This window comes from Diaphorina citri, unplaced genomic scaffold, assembly GCF_000475195.1.
Source record: "Diaphorina citri unplaced genomic scaffold, Diaci psyllid genome assembly version 1.1 scaffold1323, whole genome shotgun sequence".
In the NCBI taxonomy this organism is placed as follows: Eukaryota; Metazoa; Arthropoda; class Insecta; order Hemiptera; family Psyllidae; genus Diaphorina; species Diaphorina citri.
The window spans coordinates 33296-54820 of record NW_007378751.1 but is presented as its reverse complement, the minus strand read 5'-3'; the positions used below and the strand labels follow the sequence as shown (position 1 = coordinate 54820).

Here is a 21525-nt window from a genome sequence, read left to right as displayed (position 1 = left end):
ACACCGTATGGATAGTATGGACCGAGCCGTATGGATGGTATGGACCGAACCGTATGGACAGTATGGAGCGAACCGTATGGTAGGTATGGACCGAACCGTATGGATAGTACGGACCGAACCGGATGGATGGTATGGACCGAACCGTATGGATAGTATGGAGCGAACCGTATGGTAGGTATGGACCGAACCGTATGGATAGTACGGACCGAACCGTATGGACAGTATGGACCGAACTGTATGGATAGTATGGACCGAACCGTATGGATAGTATGGACCGAACCGTATGGACAGTATGGACCGAACTGTATGGATAGTATGGACAGAACCGTATGGATGGTATGAACCGAACCGTATGGATAGTATAGACCGGACTTTATGGATCGTATAGTTCTTGTCTCAGAGGCTTGTCTCACATTGGAAGCATAGCTGAAGACGCGCGACTTTTAGTAGATCGCCTGCAAAACCACACCTATATGTGAAGGTATACGTTTTAACTCGACCGATTTGCATTTGGTTTAGATGTTTGTTTGTGTGTGTGTGTTTATTTGTTCCGCTAGGCCATGCAATGTCTTGAGGAGAACAACAAGATAGACCCCAGGATCTCGAGGTTTGTGATGCCTATTGGTGCCACTATCAACATGGATGGGACTGCCCTCTATGAAGCCGTGGCTGCCATCTTTATTGCCCAGGTACGTTTCGTGATTCCTATTACCTAGTTGGTAAATTGTTTCGTATGTCAATGTTTCGTATTTGTGTTTCGTAATTGTTTCGTATGTGCCTAGGTCCGTATTATGGGGACCGTTAGCCCGGAAAGTAGGTATACTTTTAATGTAGGTAAAGGTAGAAACACACTACTATCACGTCACGTGAGCTCACGTAACGTGATAGTAGTGTAGCTGTGCTGAATGAAATTACCTACCTACAATATCATGGGAGAACTTAGAACTACATCTTTCTGACTCCCCATGAGTTCACGTGACGTGATAGTACTATGATTATACCTTAATAGCCAGTGGCTATAGAAGTGATAGTACGTTGAATGCCCCAATTCCGAATGGATCACTGAAGTTGAGCAACGTTCCGCGTGTTTGGTGCCAGTTTGGATACTAAGCTGGCGTCGGATGGTGAGGAGTTAATGTGAGGAAAAGTGTATCGGTCGTTTGTGGTAGAACATGAGGTAAATCCTCGACACTAGGGTTCATCTAAACATAAAATTTCTAAACATTTGTAAACATAAAATTATCTTTTCTTTAGTATTTATTTATTTTGGATAACAATTTAAAATACAGAGAGCCAGCCTAGTTAGCTTAGTTGGTAGCGCGTCTGCCTTGTAAGCGCTAGGCCGCGGGTTCGATTCCCGCCCGAGGCGGATTTTATCCTGATGGGATAATGTTCGTTCTTGGAGCGGCTGGCTTTCTCCTATCCTGTCTTCCTTCTCTCTTCGATTTCGGGACGATAAGACCAAAGCAGTTACAGTTCCCTCTGTCAAACCTCTTAAAAAAAAGCTCAGTTGTACCAGATCATTCGCTCAAATTTCATGTTCTGTTGTGCTTTCCATCGGATTTTTTTCCCAAGAAGTTTGATAAAGGGAACTGTGACTGCCAAGGTCTTATGATCCCGAAAACAAAGAGAGAAGGAAGACAGGATATAAAATAGAACTCTGTAACACACAGTATATAAAATAGAACTCTGTAACACAGTATATAAAATAGAACTCAGTAACACAGTATATAAAATAGAACTCTGTAACACACAGTATAAAATAGAACTCTGTAACACACAGTATAAAATAGAACTCTGTAACACACAGTATAAAATAGAACTCTGTAACACACAGTATAAAATAGAACTCTGTAACACACAGTATATAAAATAGAACTCTGAAACACACAGTACAGAATTTACACGTTTGAATTCAATACTCACCGATGGGTTTAGATCTGTCTTCCACTAGTTTGGTTTGATACTGAAACATTGTCCACACAGTATATAAAATAGAACTCTGAAACACACAGTACAGAATTTACACGTTTGAATTCAATACTCACCGATGGGTTTAGATCTGTCCTCCACTAGTTTGGTTTGATATTGAAACATTGTGGCCCTCATAATGTTGTCTGGAAACATATTCCTGAAATGGGAAAGAAGAAAATTTTATTGGTGACCCGCTATGGACGGAACATTGTCAAAATCCGACGATCTCTTACAGACCTACAACAATGGCAAAAACGTTTTCAGAGTTGTGGCAAATGAGAGGTGAATGGGTGGTCGGTTCCAATGTGCTGGGGTTGGTGTTCTTCTCAATAGCCATGGGTATTGCTATTGCCCGTATAGGTAAAGCAGGCAAACCTCTCCTGTCTGTATTCGAATCTCTGAGTGAAGTAGTCATGACCATTACCACATGGGTTATCTGGTAAGCCAACTACTTTGTTTAACTTGATTTGTTAATGGTATTTATTTATTACTAGTGGTTGACCCGTCCTTTGTACGGGATCAGCGTAGCATAAGAGTCACAACTTTGAGGTCTTGCCATTTTGAATTGGGATGGAAAATGACAAATTTAAATAGCCTATGTCACCCTCAGTACTCTTCTCAACAACCACAAAAAATTCATCAAAATCGGTCGAGCCGTTTTTTCGTGAAAAGAGAACAACAAAAGGTCCATCAGAGTAACAGCGCCGTAACAGACAGACATACATGTACATGTTTCTGTGTATGCAATATGCAACATTTTAGTCGAATTTCGCGTTATTTTCATAGTATAACTTCTCGCTGTTACTTATTTTCAAAAAATGTTTTATCTTTTTCTACGTTTCTGTTGAAAATTAAAAGGTTCTCTAATTTTATTTATTAAAGAAGACAAGCAGATTGCCCTTGAAAAAAGAAGGGATAATTTATCTCCTCCTTTCTTCCCTCCTCTCTCTTTCCTTCTTCCTACTACATACTTTCTCTCTCCCTATTTTCCCCTTTTCTCACCTTCTCTCCCTTTTTCGTAAACCCTTCCTTCTTTCCTCTCCTTCAGCTGCTCTCTCTCCTTCTATTCCTTCTTCGTTCTCTATGTTCTCCTCTCTCCTCCTTTCCCTCCTCTAATTCTTCTCTCCATTTCCTCTTATTTCTCCTCCTCTACTTTCTCTTCTTATTCTCATGAACATGTTCATGATATTAAAAGGAAAAGAAGCTGTCTTCACATCTCCAAAATTCCAAACTTATCCCTCCCTGCCTCCATTTCTCGTTTACCTTCCTCCTTTTTCACTCTTTTCTTCTTCCCAATTCCAAACTTATCCCTCCCTGCCTCCATTTCTCGTTTACCTTCCTCCTTTTTCTCTCTTTTCTTCTTCTTCCTATTTCTTGTATGTATCTCATTCATTTCCCATTTCCCTCCCATTTCGTGTCTTTCTTTCTCGCAATAACCCTTTGAGCTTTTCTTCTTCTTACAATACCTATTCTTTTTATTTTGTTTGAGTTTGTTTATGAAGCCAATTATAATAAATGCACTACTTCTTTGATTTTGGGTCCACTTGTACCTAGGTCTTAAAAAAATAGCAAGCATATTATGGGGTGTCACAAAAAGTTGTTCCCTGAATAATGCACCTCCCTGAATTTTACGACTCGAGTTTGGCTACGTTAATCACTACGTCACGAAGCCATATTACTGAGGCTTTCCCAGAACCACAGAACCTAAAGTTTACAAAAGATTTCTCTCGGTCATATTTTTTCCTTCGGCCTCGTGTTAAGCGGCTGCGGTAAAGGGCTAATCTGGTGATTCAACTTCACTGAAATTTCAGCATCCAGCTTTCCCTTTTCAGCAAATAATTCACCGCGCCCTCTATCCTTGATAGCAACAGGGAAATTACAGGAAAACTTTTACGCGCCAAAACTGAAACTTCCCCCAGTACCACAATCACCCCACAGTTTGCTATATTTGGAAAGAAAAGGTTCGAAAAGTGAGGATTTTTTTCCCATTTATTTTTGACGAAGTAATTTCGGTTCTTTTTTTACGACGTTAAATAATAATTTATTTATGAAAAGTGCAATATAATTTCCTGTGGTTCGAATTTTATTCAATTTGTTTAATCAAAATAATTATTTTTTGAATATTTTATATCATTTACTACCTACCGACCTAATACCTAGATGGGCAAAAATATTTAATTTTTAATTGATCTATTTTAAATACCTAGGTTTTTTTCTCTTATTTTTTCAATAGGTATATCAGGTCTCCAAAAAATTTCGTTTTTTGTTATTGTTAGGTAAATTAAAGTAGGTACTCTGGGATCTTTTTTCAGAGAGTAACTTTGAGGCCTTTGGGTTTTGTCCACTTATATAAAAATGACGCTAAGACTCTATTGCTCTGTAACATAAAAGAGGAAGTATTAAAGTGATTTATTTGGAGTGAGTGTTGTGCAATTCCCGGTCATCATGAACAGTGGTACAGCAACAGTTATCATGGAAACATCAGACTCTACCAGGTAATGCACAGCTTCCTCTTTTCCCTCTCTATACTTCCTCTTTCCCTTCTAATGTACTTCCCCTTTCCTCTTTACACAGAATTTCTAGTTTATATTGTTCTTTTTCCTTTCTTTCTCTCTCTCTCTTTCTCTCTCTCATATCGTCTTATTTCCTTTTGTTCCCTCTGTTCTTTCTCTTTCCAAATTGAAATTTCTCCCTCATTCTTTCTCTCCGTTTTTCCCCCTCTCTTTTTACCCCTTATTGCTTATTATATCCATAGATCTACTCTTTTTTTCCAAACAAAATACTCTTTATTTATTTGCAATAATTAATACATAATTATACATAGATGACAATAAAAAATAGCAAAAAATAGGCAGGAAAGATGTTAAGTTATATATATATTGTTTCCCCTTATTGGGGATGTCAGGATGTGTTATATCTCAGTTAAATTAAGTTGTAAAAAATATATATTTTGCAGTTTCATTATTTATTTATATTGATCCTTATTATTTCCCCGTATTTATCTATGATCTATTACTCCTCCTCATCTCTCTGAATATTGCGAGAAAGTTGGATGGTAACCAGTATCCACTATGCGGGGTAAAAGCCTGAGGCGTTCTCGACCACCTAACCCTCCATTATCGTGTGGCCAAATTATCTAAAATTCACAAAGAAATGAGGATGAAATTCGATGCTCCAGCCGGGAATGAATCCCGGTTCTCAAGCTTACCAGACGAACACCTCAGTACACCACCAACAAAAAGCTCAACTCCGGGCACAAAAATCTGGTGTGAACATCGCACGACTTTCCTTATCCTATTGAATGGTGTTTATTTGGGTGTTCTGATGTAACATTTACAATATCACTAACCGTTTAGTCAGTATAGCTGAAAACCGCCAAAAAGCGGTCGAAACCCGCCAAAAAGCGGTCGAAACCCGCCAAAAAGCGTTCAAATTACCGCCAACCGCAGCACCTATCTCAACCAAACGTATTGAGTTGCATCCTTGTCAGCTTGTCACATTTGTGAACTACATACCAAATTTCAAGTCTCTAGCTCATACCGTTCCCGACATATTGTTAAATTACACCGAAAACCGCCAAAAAGCGGTAAAATGCCAACCGTTGCACCAATCTTAACCAAAATTTTCGTGTCGCATCCTTGTCACATTTGACAGCTACATACCAAATTAATATATTCAATGCACGACATAGTAAAAAAAAATCTCTGTACTTACAATATGCGCACCATTCAGCCTTTGGCTCCTTTAACAGAGGACTGTAATGTAAACAGATTAGCAAAAAGAACTTCTGTATAGTTGTTTAACGAAGTGAGCTGAATGCTAGCGAGGCCAGTCACTACGTTTAATTCAATCAAATCTCTTTTAGAGGCCAGTCACTGGGTTTAACTTAATCATATCTCTTTTAACGAGAAATTTAATCCAATCCCCTCTTCTTCTCATTCCAGATGGTCGGATCGGGAACGAATGTACGTTCAGTTTCCCGGCGAGCTCTTCCTGAAGATGCTGAAATGTTTGATCGTCCCCCTCCTCGTCTCCTCCATCGTCTCCGCCATTGGCTCTCTCGAATTTTTTTTTTTTTTTTTTTTTTTTTTTAACAAGAAATTTAATCCAATCCCCTCTTCTTCTCATTGCAGATGGTCGGAGCGGGAACGAATGTACGTCCAGTTTCCCGGTGAGCTCTTCCTGAAGATGCTTAAATGTTTGATCGTCCCCCTCCTCGTCTCCTCCATCGTCTCCGCCATCACACACACACGGACCAATGGCTGAAACTTTGGATTTAGGCTCTAGGGACCTCAAGACGTGTTTTGACACTAAAAACTGACCATCGAAATTTTGAGACCGTTCTCGAGATATTTTGTTTACAGACAGACAGACAGACAGACACACACACGGACCAATGGCTAAAACTTTGTATTTAGGCTCTAGGGACCTCAAAACGTCTTTTGGCACTAAAAACTGACCATCGAAAATTTGACCCGATTACATTACTTTCCTTCCTATAGGATAAGGAAAGTAAAAAGCTCACTCTGAGGTTTAGATGTAGAGGCAAACAGCCATATAGATCGGGTAAAGCTCCTAGCTCCTACGAATTTATACGACATCGAAATTTGACCCGATTACATTACTTTCCTTCCTATAGGATAAGGAAAGTAAAAAGCTCACTCTGAGGTTTAGATGTAGAGGCAAACAGCCCTAAAGGACGGGTTAAGCTCCTAGCTCCTACGAATCTATACGACATCGACACCACCACCAAGGCAGGTAGTAAATTTGTAAATGAATAAAATACAAAGTGTCACACTAACCAAGAACTAAACACCCTGTTTGTCTGGCACTCGAAGAAATTTTAATCAAAAATGTTGCTCAAAATTTTCAAACACGGGTTTAGTCGTATGTAAATGAAAACATAAAACTCAATTATGTTTTTTTAGTGTGTTTGTTTTACTTCTGTGTCGGGACAAAAACCCTCCGTACAGACGTTGTTGCTTAGTGTGCAAAATCCGAGATGGGTGTTGGACACGGTGGGTCTGCCCTCTGATGACGTCACTCTCATTATTGCCGTCGATTGGCTTCTGTAAGTAACATGACGCTTTTTTTACATAGCATTTCCTATAACCTTGAAAAACTTCGCGAAAAAATCTCTTATTTACACTTACCTAGATGTAATACACTAATTATATCCTGATTTTTAGAATTGGAAAAGTAATTTTAAATAATGGCTCCGCCATTGGCTCTCTCGACCTCTCCCTCTCCAAGCGTGTAGGCTTCCGGTCCATTGCCTACTACTGCGCCACCACATCCATAGCGGTGGTGGAGGGAATTATTCTCGTGTGTACCATACGGCCTGGAGTCGGCCATGCTTCCATGAAGGGCGCGCAGGCCGGCAACTATTCCAAAACTTCGCTGACCACCGACACCCTCATGGATTTGTCCCGGTAAGACTCGAATGGGTTAACATTTTATTGATAGATGCTTGCCTATGTAGATATCTAGGCCTCAGTACATCAGGCCTTAGTAAAACGGTAGAGGTAGGAATTTCTACATCTCCACCAATATTTTAATTTTATGGCATATTGCATATTCAAATAAAAGTTCATAAAAATGCTCATTTCGAGTCTCAAGAAGCAGTGACCTTTTTATGGTACCTAATTATTCCGAAGCCAGGACAGTAAAAAAAGCTCCTTTTTGTGTTTAACCTAACCCTATAATAACACTGGTCACTGCTCAATTTGTGACAGCTCATTTTGTAGCAATTTTTCACTATCGTGACAGCTCATTTTGTAGCTATTTTTCACTATCGTGAACCCTTTTTACTGAATTACTAATGTATATTTTTTCTTCCACTTCCAGGGATCGATTCAGGACGACCGTGAACGTAATTGGTGACGCATACGGGGCGGGTATAGTAGCCAAACTCAGTAAGGACGAAATTGCTAAGCTGAAACCTTTGAACGAGTTAGAGCTACAGCAGATCAAAACCTAATGTGGACATTCAGTTTAACATGAAGTTCCAACATGAAGATTGAATATAAAGTGTGAAGAGAAGTGGGTGGATGCAGAACAAAGCGGAACAAAAAACGGAAATACGTGAACCAGAACCAACCAACCGGATTTCGATGGTGTTAGATAAAAGCTAAAGTTGACAAGAGACTCTCTTAAGATTGATTAAGAACTTTGATTGTTTTTGATTTGATTGAAAAGACGAAATTGGATTGGTTATATCTGTTACATGATTAAATTATTCCGAAGCCAGGACAGTAAAAAAAGCTCCTTTTTGTGTTTAACCTAACCCTATAATAACACTGGTCACTGCTCAATTTGTGATAGCTCATTTTGTAGCAATTTTTCACTATCGTGACTTCTCATTTTGTGCTATTTTTCACTATCGTGACCCCTTTTTACTGAATTAATTAAACTAATGTATATTTTTTCTTCCACTTCCAGGGATCGATTCAGGACGACCGTGAACGTAATTGGTGACGCATACGGGGCGGGTATAGTAGCCAAACTCAGTAAGGACGAAATTGCTAAGCTGAAACCTTTGAACGAGTTAGAGCTACAGCAGATCAAAACCTAATGTGGACATTCAGTTTAACATGAAGTTCCAACATGAAGATTGAATATAAAGTGTGAAGAGAAGTGGGTGGATGCAGAACAAAGCTGAACAAAAAACGGAAATACGTGAACCAGAACCAACCAACAAACCAACCAACCAACCAACCGGATTTCGATGGTGTTAGATAAAAGCTAAAGTTGACAGGAGACTCTCTTAAGATTGATTAAGAGCGACGAAGAACTTTGATTGTTTTTGATTTGATTGAAAAGACGAAATTGGATTGGTTAGATCTGTTACATGATTGTGATTCGTGAACTTTTAAAAGGGGACTACACATTTAAAAACGATCTGATTGGATAAGGACAAACTTTGACGAAAAAACTTATTGGTTCAACAAACGTTCTTTTCCCATCTCAAAATCTGATTGGTCACTTACTAACCAATGGTTAGCCATGTTTACTGCGATTGGTGGAGAGGACTCTTGAGAATGTGTAACCGCTTTTTCTGTCCACTTACAGAATTCACTTTACCACACAAAAACCGCTTTCTACTAAACCGTGTGACTAGAGGTCTTTGCTTTTCTTAACATTAGCCAAAAGTGGCTATTTTATATAAATTTAACATAAATAGGTACCTAGTACCTACCTACCTGGGTATCTATTTCTGAAATAGGTACCCCTTTCTGAGGTAGATACCTATCTACAGGACATTTTTCTCTTAAAGCCTTTACGTACAAAATTTCATTTCCCGAAAATATTAGCGTTCAAAAATATTGTGTTCATTTTTTCATTTATTGACTTTATTTCCTTCTCGACGATCCACAAAATTTCGACCTCTGTTCACACGGTTTTTATATTTTTTTATCTTTTAAAAAGATAAATCATTTTTTTATCATATATTTACATCTTGATCTTGTACAATAAATTTAATACGAATGTAATTTTAGAATACTTCTACTTATTAAACGTTTATCGTGTTAGTAGTTTATTTGGAAATGTTATCAGGCTATGAGAGCTTTTCATGTATTATTGTCCTGTTTGTATCCATTTTTCAAAACCCATGGATTTCTTTCTTCTGTTGGTGACCATCAATACTTGTACAGGGATTACCTGCTTGTTTCGGCCAAAACTTGGCCGTCGCACTACCATGCTGATAATTTTATCTCCTGATACAATGCACATACCCAAAAAGTCCACTCACAGGCTCAGGTGTAAGCGCAAACATCCCAAAAAGTCGAATTAAGATTATATTTTAATCAAAAATGTTGCTCAAAATTTTCAAACACGGGTTTAGTCGTATGTAAATGAAAACATAAAACTCAATTATGTTTTTTTAGTATGTTTGTTTTACTTCTGTGTCGGGACAAAAACCCTCCGTACAGACGTTGTTGCTTAGTGTGCAAAATCCGAGATAGATAAATTAGAAAATATAAGAGATAACATTTCAGTGCCGAAGGGTGGATAAAATAAAGAAAAACAAATAACATAACAGATAGCAAGTCAGTGCAGGAGAGGTTCAAATTGGCATGGGTTGGATTTCACTTTAAAAATCTGAGATAAATGAGAAAATTTAAAAGGCGACTATTCAGTGTCGAAGGGTTGACATCGGCTTGAGTTGGATTTCTATTTCTAGGACTTGTAAAAAAAACCCTTTGTGAAGGTTCTAACAACCTTTACTGTCGATTCAATAGGGTCCTTTGTACCCAAACTGTCAGCGATATACATGAATACCATGCTTACTCAATCGTCTTCATGAGGCTGAGAGTGCCCCAAAACTCTAATAGTCAAATTCCCCCAATAGTCAAATTCTATTCCTAATGGACTGATAATTTCCAGTAATTCCCTGACGGGGCTGGGTGCACCCTAAAATCCCTGTCCTCCCAGACTGTCAACCCCCATGGACCCCGCACCAAGCTGAGTGCACCCTAAAATTCCGTTTCTACTGGACTGATAACCTTTAGTAATTCCCTGACGGGGCTGGGTGCACCCTAAAATCCCTGTCCTCCCAGACTGTCAACCCCCGGGTGGACAAAACGTTTTGTCCCTGGGGTTTGAGGGGACGAAAATTAATGACTGGCGAGATATGTAATTCCTAATGAATCTTTCAAACAAAATCAATTTAATTAAACCCAGCAGCAGCGTATGCTTTATTGACACAAGTGTGGACGGGTTCCTGAACATCGGAGCGAGCACTACGATAACCTTGAAGAATGTTACTGTACCACGCTCGCGATTACACTACATGTTACATTACGCTAGTGTGGACCCGGCATAATGGTTGCTATAAATTTATCGATAATGATGAAAAGAAAAAAAATGGAAAATGACAATGATAACATGATGACTCGATTAATATCTCGACGCATGTTTCCACAAGTTTCCATTAATCAGCAAAATAGGATTTATTGCAAAAAAAAGTTTGACCATCGAAAATTTTGACCGAATACATTAGGTAGGTACTCCTTGACTCCTTCCTATAGGATAAGGAAAGTAAAAATGGAATCAGAACAAAAATCCCAACGGAGTTATGAACCCACGCTCTGTGCCACAGGTGTCCAGCAGCTACTGCCCATAGAATAGGGGAAGCATCGTGTAGAAAGGTCTGCAAATTCAACAATGGGATTGCTTCCGATTGCCATGGTGACGATATTGATGTAGGGGACCTTCTCCTCCCCCTCTTCTTCTGCTCCTCCCCCTCTTCTTTTTTCTCGTCCTCCCTCCCTTTCTCATTTCTCTCCCCCCCCCTTTCTCTCCCTACTCTAAGGAAGGGGGAACTCTTCCTTTCTACCTCTCTCCCTCCCTTTCTCATTTCTTTTCTTTCCCTTCTTTCTCTCCCTAATCTAAGGAAGCGGGGAACTCTTCCTTTCTACCTTTCTCCTCTCTCCCTCCCTTTCTCATTTCTTTTCTTTCCCTTCTTTCTCTCCCTAATCTAAGGAAGCGGGGAACTCTTCCTTTCTACCTTTCTCCTCTCTCCCTCCCTTTCTGATTTCTCTTCTTCCCCCCCCCTTTTCTCTCCCTACTCTAAGGAAGGGGGGAACTCTTCCTCCCTCCCTCTCTCCTTTCTCAATTTTTTTCCCTTCTTTCCTATCTTATTCTTTATCCTCTTATCTCCTCCTTTCTTCCCTCCTCTCTCTTTCCTTCTTCCTACTACATACTTTCTCTCTCCCTATTTTCCCCTTTTCTCACCTTCTCCCCCTTTTTCGTAAACCCTTCCTTCTTTCCTCCTTTCCTTTCCTTCAGCTGCTCTCTCTCTCTCTCTCCTTCTATCCCTTCTTCGTTCTCTATGTTCTCCTCTCTCTGTATGCTTTATGAATTTCTAATGAGAATTTGAAGATTCCTCATCTCGGTGCGTAGGGGTTTCAAACTTTTCAAATCCCCCCCATCACACTAGAAAGTTTGAAATTTCCCCGTACCAATATCGGGAAATTAAAAACCTGTCTATCGCCAGAGCTTTTTTCTGACTTTCTGTTTTATGACAGGGTTATCCTGGAGAGAGGTTTTTCATCCAACTACTGATCTTTTATTGTGAACCTTTCTTGAGCCTTTTTGTATTTCTAAATTCTTGACTTTTATCTTGATTATTCTTTCCTGGTGAGAGGGAGAGAGAGGGAGAGAGAGAGAAAGAATAAAATAAATTGGAAAATGAGACGATCTGAAATCAGGATGCTGGAAAAAATACTGCCTTTTCTCTCTTTTCTTCTTCTTCCTATTTCTTGTATGTATCTCATTCATTTCCCATTTCCCTCCCATTTCGTGTCTTTCTTTCTCGCAATAACCCTTTGAGCTTTTCTTCTTCTTACAATACCTATTCTTTTTATTTTGTTTGAGTTTGTTTATGAAGCCAATTATAATAAATGCACTACTTCTTTGATTTTGGGTCCACTTGGACCTAGGTCTTAAAAAAATAGCAAGCATATTATGGGTGTCACAAAAAGTTGTTCCCTAAATAATGCACCTCCCTGAATTTTACGACTCAAGTTTGGCTCCGTTAATCACTATGCCACGAAGGCATATTACTGAGGCTTTCTCAGAACCACAGAACCTAAAGTTTACAAAAGATTTCTCTCGGTCATATTTTCTCCTTCGGCCTCGTGTTAAGCGGCTGCGGTAAAGGGCTAATCTGGTGATTCAACTTGACTGAAATTTCAGCATCCAGCTTTCCCTTTTCAGCAAATAATTCACCGCGCCCTCTATCCTTGATAGCAACAGGGAAATTACAGGAAAACTTTTACGCGCCAAAACTGAAACTTCCCCCAGTACCACAATCACCCCACAGTTTGCTATATTTGGAAAGAAAAGGTTCGAAAAGTGAGGATTTTTTTCCCATTTATTTTTGACGAAGTAATTTCGGTTCTTTTTTTACGACGTTAAATAATAATTTATTTATGAAAAGTGCAATATAATTTCCTGTGGTTCGAATTTTATTCAATTTGTTTAATCAAAATAATTATTTTTTGAATATTTTATATCATTTAGTTAATCCTGTTTCAAAATAAGGATAGCAGGACACGAGGTTTAGGGAATTAGGGATTCCAAATTATCTCACCATTTGAATAATATAGAAACCAACATTCAAATTGAAGAGTCGTAGTTAAAGCGCCTTAATCGCCTTATCGAAAAAAGAGCCGTTCTTTCTCTTAGGTAAGCCACTCACTATCAGGTAAACCTGACAGGTACACCTGATCAGGTTCGCTTGTCAGGTCTACCAGTACTGATGAGCACACATACTATCAGGTGTAGGTATACCTGTCAGATCTGCCTGATAGTAAGTGGCTGGCCTTATTAGACCTATGTATAATATGTACAGGCACAGGCATACCCACTTCAATGGGTTTTTTTTTAAGCGCTTTAACTACTAGGTCATTCGCGCTGAATGGGTTTTACTTTTCATACTTTAATAAACGTCTCTTCAGTGGTTTAACCCTTTCTATTGTTTTGCTGATTCCAGGAGTCCATTGCGGGAAGACAGCAAGCCGAAGAACTCATATGTGGTAAATATGGCGGATCAAGAAGAGAACAAAGTGGTGCGATGTATGAAAGCCAATGCTCTGACTTTGGCAACCGTAGTGGCCGTCTTCTCGGGATCCGTAGTGGGAGCCATCTTGAAATCCAGCAAAGAATCGTAAGTAGAGGTGTATTTTAAAACTGAAACGATTCCCCCTTTTCAGGATGGCAGATTTCCTAGATCGAGCGCGAACGCCAAGAGTTCTAAGCGCCGCACCGCCCAGCCTATACATACATATTAACACGAAATAGAGTTTCATAATTTTCCAGCATTTTCAACTCATCTTAGTTTGGCGCTACCACGCTATAAGAGGGGAAATGAGCTTTAGAAGAGGGGTAAAACGTCTTCTTTTACGACTTAAATTCAATGTTTGAATGGTAGAAAACTCACGAGCCTTGCTCACTGGACTGGTATGCTGATTTTGATAACATTCTGGAGAAAATTCCACCAGAGTTAGATACTAGGTACGTTCATACTTTCATAGTTCACACAGATACAAACTTCATCTAATAATAGTGATGATGCCTCCAGTCTCGAATAAAACTCAAAGCCTGATTGTAAATCCCGACTGTCAACTTTCCTGCTCCAAGGTCCGCGTTCGAGTCCCAGGTACTTCACTTGTTGGACAATTGCCAGAGTAGTATAGCTGCAAGCTAAAAGAGTCTAAGGTACCACCGAGCTAAGAGTCTAACCGAGGTTATGAATGTTATGATGGCTATGTAGATTTCTATCATAAACACACACCTCTCATAGACATGTCCAGGTATGGACCGAACGGTATGGATGGTATGGACCGAAACGTATGGATGGTATGGACCGAACTGTATGGATGGTATGGACCGGACCGTATGGATAGTATGGACCGGACCGTATGGATAGTATGGACCGAACCGTATGGATAGTATGGACCGAACTGTATGGATAGTATGGACCGAACCGTATGGATAGTATGGACCGAACTGTATGGATAGTATGGACCGAACCGTATGGATAGTATGGACCGAACTGTATGGATAGTATGGACCGAACCGTATGGATAGTATGGACCGAACTGTATGGATAGTATGGACCGAACCGTATGGATAGTATGGACCGAACTGTATGGATAGTATGGACCGAACCGTATGGATAGTATGGACCGAACTGTATGGATAGTATGGACCGAACCGTATGGATAGTATGGACCGAACTGTATGGATAGTATGGACCGAACCGTATGGATAGTATGAACCGGGCCGTATGGATAGTATGGACCGGACCGTATGGATGGTATGGACCGAACCGTATGGATAGTATGGACCGAACGGACCGTTACTGGGTAGTTATGGACCGGACCGTTATGGATGGTATGGACGAGATGCGAGTAGTGGAGCGACGGACCGTACTGGATAGTATGCCCGACGCGTAGTGGGATAGGTGGACCGAACCGTGATGGATGGTATGGACCGGAACGCCGTATGATAGTATGACGAGACTGTATGGATACGTATGGGACGAACGTGTGAGTAATGGATTAGTATGAACCGGGCCGTATGGATAGTATGGACCGGACCTGTATGGATAGTATGGACCCGAACCGTATGGCTGGTATGGACCGAACCGTATGGATGGTATGGACCGAACCGTATGGATGGTATGGACCGAACCGTATGGATGGTATGGACCGAACCGTATGGATGGTATGGACCGAACCGTATGGATAGTATGGATCGAACTTTATGGATCGTATAGTTCTTGTTTCAGAGGCTTGTCTCACATTGGAAGCGTAGCTGTAGACGCACGACTTTTAGTAGATTGCCTGCAAAACCACACCTATAAAAATGATATAATTGACCGAACGAAGTGAAGGTATACGTTTCAACTCGACCGATTTGCATTTGGTTTAGATGTTTGTTTGTGTGTGTGTTTATTTGTTCCGCTATAACTATAACTCGCGATTGCCTGGTCCGATTTTGATGAACTTTGAAATTTTGAGTTCCTTGAATCAAGACACGTCGATCCTTGAAATTTGGTGTCAAACTTTTGAACATGGTAATAGATAAAATATTACCTAGGTACCGCATTTATGTCCCTTGTATACCCTTCTGTTCTATCTTGAAAAGGGTTTGAAAAGGGAAGCAACTTCTGTGCCCTTGCGGGTATCACACTAGTCACTAGGCTTGTACAAAGGAAAATCCGCATTCAATGCACGACATAGTAAAAAAAAATCTCTGTACTTACAATATGCGCACCATTCAGCCTTTGGCTCCTTTAACAGAGGACTGTAAACAGATTAGCTACTGGACAAAAAGAACTTCTGTATTGCTGTTTAACGAAGTGAACTGAATGCTAGCGAGGCCAGTCACTGCGTTTAATTCAATCAAATCTCTTTTAGAGGCCAGTCACTGGGTTTAACTTAATCATATCTCTTTTAACGAGAAATTTAATCCAATCCCCTCTTCTTCTCATTCCAGATGGTCGGAGCGGGAACGAATGTACGTCCAGTTTCCCGGTGAGCTCTTCCTGAAGATGCTGAAATGTTTGATCGTCCCCCTCCTCGTCTCCTCCATCGTCTCCGCCATTGGCTCTCTCGACCTCTCCCTCTCCAAGCGTGTAGGCTTCCGGTCCATTGCCTACTACTGCGCCACCACATCCATAGCGGTGGTGGAGGGAATTATTCTCGTGTGTACCATACGGCCTGGAGTCGGCCATGCTTCCATGAAGGGCGCGCAGGCCGGCAACTATTCCAAAACTTCGCTGACCACCGACACCCTCATGGATTTGTCCCGGTAAGACTCGAATGGGTTAACATTTTATTGATAGATGCTTGCCTATGTAGATATCTAGGCCTCAGTACATCAGGCCTTAGTAAAACGGTTAGGTTGTATATAAAAAGAACTTTCACAAATGAGCAACCTTCTGGGGGTAATACGGTTAGGTAGCGTACAGAAAGAACTTTCACAAATGAGCAAATTTTTGGGGATAATAATGTTATATAGGTAGAATACAAAAAGAACTTTCACAAATGAGCAACTTTCTGAGGATAATACGGTTAGGTCGCATACAAAAAGAACTTTCACCAATGAGCAAAATTCTGGGGGTAGTACGGTTAGGTAGCATAAAAAAGGAAATTTCACAAATAAATCTTGATGCAACTGATATGGTCAGTTGTTCCTCTGAGGAGAGCTTCTTCTGGTAGCACAGACTCCTTATTTTTGTGTATTTTGTATGAATGCCTTATTTTAACTGGAGTATGCAAAATGCAATAAAATAAAAATTGGTGGAGGTGTCAAGTTTACTCCTCTCAACAATGTTTGAATGTAACGTTTTTGCCATTGTTGTAGGTCTGTAAGAGATCGTCGGATTTTGACAATGTTCCGTCCATAGCGGGTCACCAATAAAATTTTCTTCTTTCCCATTTCAGGAATATGTTTCCAGACAACATTATGAGGGCCACAATGTTTCAGTATCAAACCAAACTAGTAGAAGACAGATCTAAACCCATCGGTGAGTATTGAATTCAAACGTGTAAATTCTGTACTGTGTGTTCCAGAGTTCTATTTTATATACTGTGTGTTACAGAGTTCTATTTTATATCCTGTGTGTTACAGAGTTCTATTTTATATACTGTGTGTTACAGAGTTCTATTTTATATATATACTGTGTTACTGAGTTCTATTTTATATACTGTGTTACAGAGTTCTATTTTATATACTGTGTGTTACAGAGTTCTATTTTATATGAGTATTGAATTCAAACGTGTAAATTCTGTACTGTGTGTTTCAGAGTTCTATTTTATATACTGTGTGTTACAGAGTTCTATTTTATACTGTGTGTTACAGAGTTCTATTTTATATACTGTGTTACTGAGTTCTATTTTATATACTGTGTTACAGAGTTCTATTTTATATACTGTGTGTTACAGAGTTCTATTTTATATACTGTGTGTTACAGATTTCTATTTTATATACTGTGTGTTACAGAGTTCTATTATATACTGTGTGTTACAGAGTTCTATTATATACTGTGTGTTACAGAGTTCTATTATATACTGTGTGTTACAGAGTTCTATTATATACTGTGTGTTACAGAGTTCTATTTTATATACTGTGTGTTACAGAGCTCTATTTTATACTGTGTGTTACAGAGTTGTGGCAAATGAGAGGTGAATGGGTGGTCGGTTCCAATGTGCTGGGGTTGGTGTTCTTCTCAATAGCCATGGGTATTGCCATTGCCCGTATAGGTAAAGCGGGTAAACCTCTCCTGTCTGTATTCGAATCTCTGAGTGAAGTAGTCATGACCATTACCACATGGGTTATCTGGTAAGTTAACTACTTTGTTTAACTTGATTTGTTAATGGTATTTATTTATCCCCACAAAAACACAAATGTGAAGGCCAAGTTCCTATCCAAAAATGTCGATCTATAAAAGTGGTGAGATCAGAAAATAAAGGCCAAGTCTGCATTCCCAGTTTTTCGTGCCTTATGAATCTTAATTCCTTCAACCTTCTCTCAAGTTTCAACTTGGCTATGTTTTTTCTTCGGATTTCACGTTTAATTATTTACTTATTTGAGTGGATAGTTAGCCGTGTCTTAAGCCTTTTAACTTTTAACGTATTCTAATTTACTACTATACCTACTCTGTTTTCTATTCTATTCTACTCTAATCTATTTTATTATTCTACTTTACTCTATTTTTTATTCTATTCTATTCTATTCCAGGATCTCCCCGTTCGGTATTTTCTTCTTGGTGGCGGAGAAAATTATAGACATGAAGAGTCTCTCACGTATGGATGGTATGGACCGAACCGTATGGATAGTATGGACCGAACCGTATGGATGTTATGGACCGGACCGTATGGATGGTATGGACCGAACCGTATGGATGGTATGGACCGAACCGTATGGATGGTATGGACCGGACCGTATGGATGGTATGGACCGGGAGTCTCTCAGACACCGTAGGACAGTTAGGTCTCTACTTCATTACTGTACTACTCGGCCTCCTAATTCATGGCTTTATTTTGTTGCCGGCCATGTATACGTTCTTTGTAAGGGAGTGGCCATTCCGGTTCACGGCCAACATGGGACAGGCCATCGCCACGGCCTTCGGTACCGCTTCAAGGTAAGGCGTAGAATTCTATTTATTTAGACTCTTTATTGGTTATACTGTAAGAATTCAATGTAGGGACGCAAACAGAAGGTGAAATGATTGCCCTGTACAAATCAACGCTGATTTTCCACCTTCAGAAAATAACCTGCCTCGATGGTTTAGTGGTTAAGGGGTTCACGGCCAACATGGGACAGGCCATCGCCACGGCCTTCGGTACCGCTTCAAGGTAAGGAGTAGAATTCTATTTATTTAGACTCTTTATTGGTTATAATGTAAGAATTCAATGTAGGGACGCAAACAGAAGGTGAAATGATTGCCCTGTACTATTCAACCCTGATTTTCCACCTTCAGAAAATAACCTGCCTCGATGGTTTAGTGGTTAAACTCGCCTTGTAATCAGGAGTTCGTGGGTTCAATCCGGGTAGGATTATCGAATTTCGTCCTCAACTTTTTTGAGAATTCGTCCACCATAATGAGAGTTCTCTACTGATGGTGTAAAGGGAGCAATATAAATAAGCACTATTATTACATCTCCACAAAAAAATATCATTTAGGTAGATAGGTCATAGGTACCTTTTTATATTCGATCATGAAAATCGAACCCGAAACCTCCCGCTCTGCAAGCAAGCCTAATACCACTGGACTAACCATAGTTACCCCTTGTTATTTGTTCTATTCACATTTCAATAGTACTAACCTATTACCTGTTACTACAGTCGAACCTGGATAAAGAGGACTCGGATAAAGAGTAAAACTGGATAAAGAGGAAAAGAAATCGTGGTCCCTTCATTTTTGACCCAAAAACCTGGTTAAACAGCAAAATCGAGCCTCTATAAAGAGCAATTTTGTTTTTCTGGATCGATTTTTGAATTAATGGAAAAAAACAACCGAGGCCAGCTTTTGGTCAGCTTCAGCTATTTTTTTTTCTTTTTTTTTTCGTCAATGAAATAACGCCCAAAGTTCATTTTCAACAATGTTCCCGGTGTATCCGAATTCCGTAACATGTCTCAGGTAGTAAAAAAACACATCCGAATTCCGCAAAATGACCCTTTCTGAGGATAATACGGTTAGGTCGCATTCCAACCAACCAACCAACCAACCAACCAACCAACCAACCAACCAACCAACCAACCAACCAACCAACCAACCAACCAACCGGATTTCGATGGTGTTAGATAAAAGCTAAAGTTGTCAGGAGACTCTCTTAAGATTGATGATTGATTAAGAGCGACGATGAACTTTGATTGTTTTTGATTTGATTGAAAAGACAAAATTGGATTGGTTAGATCTGTTACATGATTGTGATTCGTGAACTTTTAAAAGGGGACTACACAATTAAAAACGATTTGATTGGATAAGGACAAACTTTGACGAAAAGACTTATTGGTTCAACAAACGTTCTTTTCCCATCGCAAAATCTCAAAATCTGATTGGTCACTTACTAACCAATGGTTAGCCATGTTTACTGCGATTGGTGGAGAGGACTCTGGAGAATGTGTAACCGCTTTTTCTGTCCACTTACAGAATCCACTTTACCACAGAAAAACCGCTTTCTACTAAACCGTGTGACTAGAGGTCTTTCCTTTTCTTAACATTAGCCAAAAGTGGCTATTTTATGTACTAACCAATGGTTAGCCATGTTTACTGCGATTGGTGGAGAGGACTCTTGAGAATGTGTAACCGCTTTTTCTGTCCACTTACAGAATCCATTTTACCAAACAAAAACCGCTTTCTACTAAACCGTGTGACTAGAGGTTTTTCCTTTTCTTAACATTAGTCAAAAGTGGCTATTTTATGTTTAACATAAATAGGTACCTAATAGTACCTACCTACCTGGGTATCTATTTCTGAAATAGGTACCCCTATCTGAGGTAAATACCTATCTACAGGACATTTTTCTCGTAAAGCCTTTACGTACAAAATTTCATTTCCCGAAAATATTAGCGTTCAAAAATATTGTGTTCATTTTTACATTTATTGATTTTATTTCCTTCTCGACGATCTACAAAATTTGGACCTCTGTTCACACGGTTTTTATATTTTTTATCTTTTAAAAAGATAAATCATTTTTTTATCATATATTTAAATCTTGATCTTGTACAATAAATTTAATACGAATGTAATTTTAGAATACGTCTACTTATTAAACGTTTATCGTGTGAGTAGTTTATTTGGAAATGTTATCAGGCTATGAGAGCTTTTCATGTATTATTGTCCTGTTTGTTGTATCCATTTTTCAAAACCCATGGATTTCTTTCTTTTGTTGGTGACCATCAATACTTGTACAGGGATTACCTGCTTGTTTCGGCCAAAACTTGGCCGTCGCACTACCATGCTGATAATTTTATCTCCTGATACAATGCCCATACCAAAAAGTCTACTCAGAGGCTCAGGTGTAAGAGCAAACATCCCAAAAAGTCGGATTAAGCTTATACGCGAATCTACCAAGATACCTAAGGGCTCTCATAGTTTGCTAATAAGTACAAAACTAGGTTAGATAATAAATTAAGTTTACGTTTGTTGAATAATATTTATCATGTAAAAAATAATTTATAAATTCTCATGGTAATTTTTGTACTCATAAGATTTTTACTCGTAAGTATAGTTTAAGTAGAGATACTGTACCTATGCGTTTACCTTTTTAAGCCCCAGTAATCTTCTGTATAATAATATGAATTTGACCTTAGCAGGAATCAAATTGAATACCAATTTTGGAAATTTGGAACCAGGGAGGGATGAATGACAGGTAGATACCTACCTATGTAGGTACCATATCAATAAGTAAGTAGGTAATTAGAATCTACTCCTAAAATGTAAGGAAAGAAACATAAATATGTAGCTAGGTAATTTTCATTGTAGGAAATAACCATAAGTTTTGTTTCAAGACAGCCATTCTTTTTATT

At 39.2% G+C, this 21525-nt stretch overlaps 1 protein-coding gene across 2 annotated transcripts in view; it reads left to right on the top strand.

Moving 5' to 3' along the window:
- Positions 1 to 18644, top strand: part of LOC103515335 (excitatory amino acid transporter) — a 31841-nt gene extending 13197 nt beyond the window's left edge. The window contains exons 1-7 of one of the 2 annotated variants that reach the window (XM_026828073.1): positions 4343 to 4469; positions 13475 to 13648; positions 15985 to 16299; positions 16935 to 17017; positions 17658 to 17832; positions 18232 to 18296; positions 18466 to 18644. In XM_026828073.1, the coding sequence (XP_026683874.1) occupies positions 4420 to 4469; positions 13475 to 13648; positions 15985 to 16299; positions 16935 to 17017; positions 17658 to 17832; positions 18232 to 18296; positions 18466 to 18638 (1035 nt within the window). In that variant the 5' untranslated portion in view covers positions 4343 to 4419 and the 3' untranslated portion in view covers positions 18639 to 18644. Of the gene's footprint in view, positions 1 to 4342; positions 4470 to 13474; positions 13649 to 15984; positions 16300 to 16934; positions 17018 to 17657; positions 17833 to 18231; positions 18297 to 18465 lie in introns of those variants that run through there. The other variant, XM_008480277.3, reaches the window with a different exon arrangement.
- Positions 18645 to 21525: the final 2881 nt, after the last annotated feature.